The sequence below is a fragment of the Trachymyrmex septentrionalis genome, unplaced genomic scaffold (assembly GCF_001594115.1).
Source record: "Trachymyrmex septentrionalis isolate Tsep2-gDNA-1 unplaced genomic scaffold, Tsep1.0 scaffold70, whole genome shotgun sequence".
Classification (NCBI taxonomy): domain Eukaryota; kingdom Metazoa; phylum Arthropoda; class Insecta; order Hymenoptera; family Formicidae; genus Trachymyrmex; species Trachymyrmex septentrionalis.
In genome coordinates, this window is record NW_017305885.1 from 315,163 (window position 1) to 319,134 (window position 3,972).

The 3,972-nt window shown below is 38.5% G+C and overlaps 1 protein-coding gene across 4 annotated transcripts in view; it reads left to right on the top strand.

Moving 5' to 3' along the window:
- Positions 1–3,972, top strand: part of LOC108753673 (serine/threonine-protein kinase MARK2-like) — a 108,433-nt gene that overhangs the window by 42,452 nt on the left and 62,009 nt on the right. The window contains exon 1 of one of the 4 annotated variants that reach the window (XM_018495481.1): positions 209–1,931. The exons of the other annotated variants lie outside the window; for them this stretch is intronic. Coding sequence (XP_018350983.1) covers positions 1,560–1,931 — 372 coding nt within the window. The 5' untranslated portion in view covers positions 209–1,559. Of the gene's footprint in view, positions 1–208; positions 1,932–3,972 lie in introns of those variants that run through there. 4 annotated transcript variants of the gene reach the window in all.

Consider the following 3,972-nt stretch of genomic DNA (forward strand, 5'->3'; position numbering starts at 1 on the left):
ATCGTGATTGTAACCACGTTATTATCAATCAAGATCTCTCTCGTTTGCGTTACGACGTTTGCGTTACATTCAAAGCAAGATCGATTTGCTCAAAATGTTACGTCGAATGTCGAATTGCAATCGCTGAAATGACACGAGAACTCGGAAATTCAACTCGTTCAAACTCCTGTTTATTCATATAGTATAACAAACTTACTTATCCATATAGCATATAATACAGTGAAAGTCGAGAGAAGTAATCGTTGGAATTCGACGAAAAATTGGACAAAAGCTTGGTACGCGAGAAGAGTTGTTGAACGATTGCTGCTGAATTGTAAACTGATTCTGAAAGTGTTGATACATGTGCAACCGCTACAGTTCGCAAGGTCGCAATTTACCAAACGGCAACTTTACTCTGCCACGCCACAGTTAAATTGCTCGAAAGTTTGGCTTAACGCGAAACTCTGTGCGCTTTACCACGGCAAACGAGTTGAATGACCGTTGAGAAACTACACGAAGAATCAAAAGGACGCGTCGATGAAGAAAATATATTATTAAAAAAAGTGATTAAAGGAGTTTTAAGGAGATTAAAGGAGGAGAGTTTTTAATCGTCGGCAGAAGACGGATCGATAGATCCATTTTAATTAACGATTTCCGTGATCGTGATACATTAGAACTAAATTATCCCGAATGTAGCTTTCTCTTTTCGAGCTCATGGATTTTGTTCGCTTCATGGAAGCGACTTAAACACGTAAACCGCATAAAATTATCGAACGGTCCGCAGCTGCGCTCGACATCCTGTCGTTTAGGAAACAAGAGGTATTGAGATCTCTCATAGTAAGTGTTACAGGGAAGGCAAAAAGCCGCGAGGAGTCGTGAAAGGAACGGAAGATCGGGCCAACTTTCTCTCGCTGTGGTAACAAAGATATCTAAAACTTCGCGATTGGAACGCGTTCTGATTCATAATATAATCTTAGCGTTCCGAGAAGACATTCCGAAGTCATATTACGCACAGCGGTAGCCTGAGTAGCAGAACGGTTACGACGAGAGCAAAACAGAGAGTTACCGCCAAAAGATATTACGACAAATATTACATCATTAAGACCGAGATTACAAGAGTAAAAGGAAAGGGAAGTTTAGAGAGGAAAAAAAATATTCTTTTCAAGCTAAAGCGCGCGCAGAGAGCTCTAATAAATTTTTCGAAATATCTTAAAAGATATTCCAAAATTAAGAATCTCGTAAGGAGGAGGGAGAGCTATTTGTTAAGTGTACAATTTCTTTCATAGCAGCAGAATCAATATACGTTCTTAGAATCGTATTTACGTACATAGAAAAAAAGAAATTTCTTCTCGCGGAAGAGGGGGCCGTGTGTGTGTTTTTTTTTTATCGTTAAATCACATCTGAGAATTCCGGTGCACGGTATCGAACGGTGAAGCCTGTTCGCGGCAGGGCGTTCCTATTTTCGCGACAGAAGGGAACGCGCTCTGGTCGATTACAGACCGGCGGAAGAGAGCGGGTTTTCGTCGTCAGCGGCCGTGTACGGCAAGAAATCCAGCAGGATTGCTCCGCACGTGGACGCGATGTACGTGATGGAAACGGGTGGCCACAAAGTGGCACCCGTGCCCACGTCGACGCGGGTCAAGAAAGTCGTAGACTACAACAAGACGATGAACCAGCATCATCATCATCGTCATCACGAGAGTGGCGGCGGCGGTGAACGCGGCGGTGGCGGGACGCACATTGCTGCGACGGTGAAGAACACGGTACGCCGATTGTTGCGACGTACCAAGAGCCATCGAGACACGCCCTCGACGAACGCCTCGACGATGACCTCCGCCGTCACCAACGGCCATCCTATTGTCCCGCCGTCTACGCGTATATCCAGGAACTACGACGTGCCTCCTCCTTCAACAAACTTTAAACGCTATTCCAGGGCGCGCGTCAGGCTCCAGGTAAGAAAACAAGACATCATTATTGAACTTCTCTCTTGAGAACTATTAAACTTCTCTCTCGTCGCGAGCGTTTTTTTTTTTTATTGTTTTTTTTCCCCCCCGAAACTCTGAGTTCGCGTTTCGACTTTTTTCATGATGAATTTTCTGTTATAATTGATTACGTCCAATTGTAGCAGTACGAAGTCCAGTTATACATACATATAATTGCGCGACAGTTGCAGGAATTTATTAAAAGTTTATTCGGTACAATGATAACAGTTAACGACTGGTGAATAAATATCTTTCTTTATCGATTTTTACGAGATTGAAATGCGTGCAATCCGTTGGATACATTGGAACCAGTTTGCCATCTGCGGATAATAACGACCTAAAAAAAAAAAAAGCGAATCGGCGCTTGCACCACTAACGAAGAAGTTGGATACAAACGGCGATGTTATCGGTTGTTTATTTGCGACAGGTGCGCGGAATACACCGTGCAGAGAATGAAATACGCGGGGTTTGTGTCAAGTTAATCGTCCATTGAGCCTAATAATTAGGAGGAATGGAGTGATCGATATACTTGCTTGAGAAAGTGTCGATTTCTCACTTTTCGCAAGGAGTATATCAATTAATTGCTATGAGCACTTTTACGAAATAATAATATTAATAATTTTGTTTTATTAGTCACACGATAGTTGCACACTTTGTACAATTTTTTTATCTTAAATTTTTGCTGGTTATTTCTATCGTTTATGGTTCCACTGCAGATTAATTGTATGAACGAGGAAACGTGATGAAAAAACTGAATTTGATTCGCAGAAACTATTATTAAACATATGATTTACGATCACATATCAGTCATCTCGATAAAGTGAGATCATCAAAGTTCTCTCGGAAACTTTCTCGATTCGAGGAAGAATAATTTCGTGAATTTATAGAGAACATTGTAATTGTTAATTTTTATTTCTTAGAGAAATCAGAAAATGTAGGAAATTTTTATTTCTTACATATTCCATGCAAAATCTTAACAAAGAGTTGAATAACTTTATTATTAATTAATTCATGAAATATAATATGAAAAGATTACATGACGTAAATTATATTTTACAAAATCTTCAAACAAAATCTGGAGTAGGATTTATAAAATACATATGCAATATATAATTTTTAGAAGTTTATTATACTAAAGTAATGAAAAATAAATTTATTACTTTTCTCTTTTTTTCCAAGGTATGATTATTTTATCATTAAGTTGTTTTGTATTTTTATATTTTTTTGCTTTTTCTGACAGTCATTTTAATTGGTATTTATCTAAGTCTTCATTATAAGTTATCTTTTTCTCAAATATGTAAAAGGAAAAGGTTTTTTTGAGACCGACTTATGGACTATTTTTTACAAAAGAGGAGCAACGCAAAATGAAAAGTTCAAACCTCCTTAGCGACTTTTCTCCGTAATACGATTCTTTATTAACATGTTCTTTTAATTCTTCGTGCAATTCTTGATGGTCGTTTAACTGTATAATTGATTTTATAAAAGCGTTTGCAGAGCTCAATTAATTCTTGAATAGTTAATTCGTAGTAGTACAAACGAAAGAAGGATAATTTATTTTATAACCTGTCGAAATAATTATTAATCTCTTTTAATGTACCTCGTATTTTATCAAAATGTAAATCTTATTAATATTCGCAAAAATAAAATTTTTTTTTATCATTCTTGAACACGAATTGTGTTCTTTGTTTGCAGATTTGTATTTTCTGCGCATTGTCGTAGGGCGAATCCACTGGAAACCTTGCATTATTATCGTATTTTAGTCTGTAAGGACAATGTGCCGATGTACTTTCCAATATTACGAAAGCTACAAGTCTCTCCGCCTTCGTGACGAACGAAGGAAAACCTGCGAGAAGTAATCGAGCCGAGCTGTGCGCGCCTGTCAACCGTGTAACGTTGCGTTTTCGCTGTTGGTTTCCTTTCACTGTTGCTTCGTGTGTGTGTGTGTGTGTGTGTGTGTGTGTGTGTGTGTGTGTGTGTGTGTGTGTGTGTGTGTGTGTGTGTGTGTGTGTGT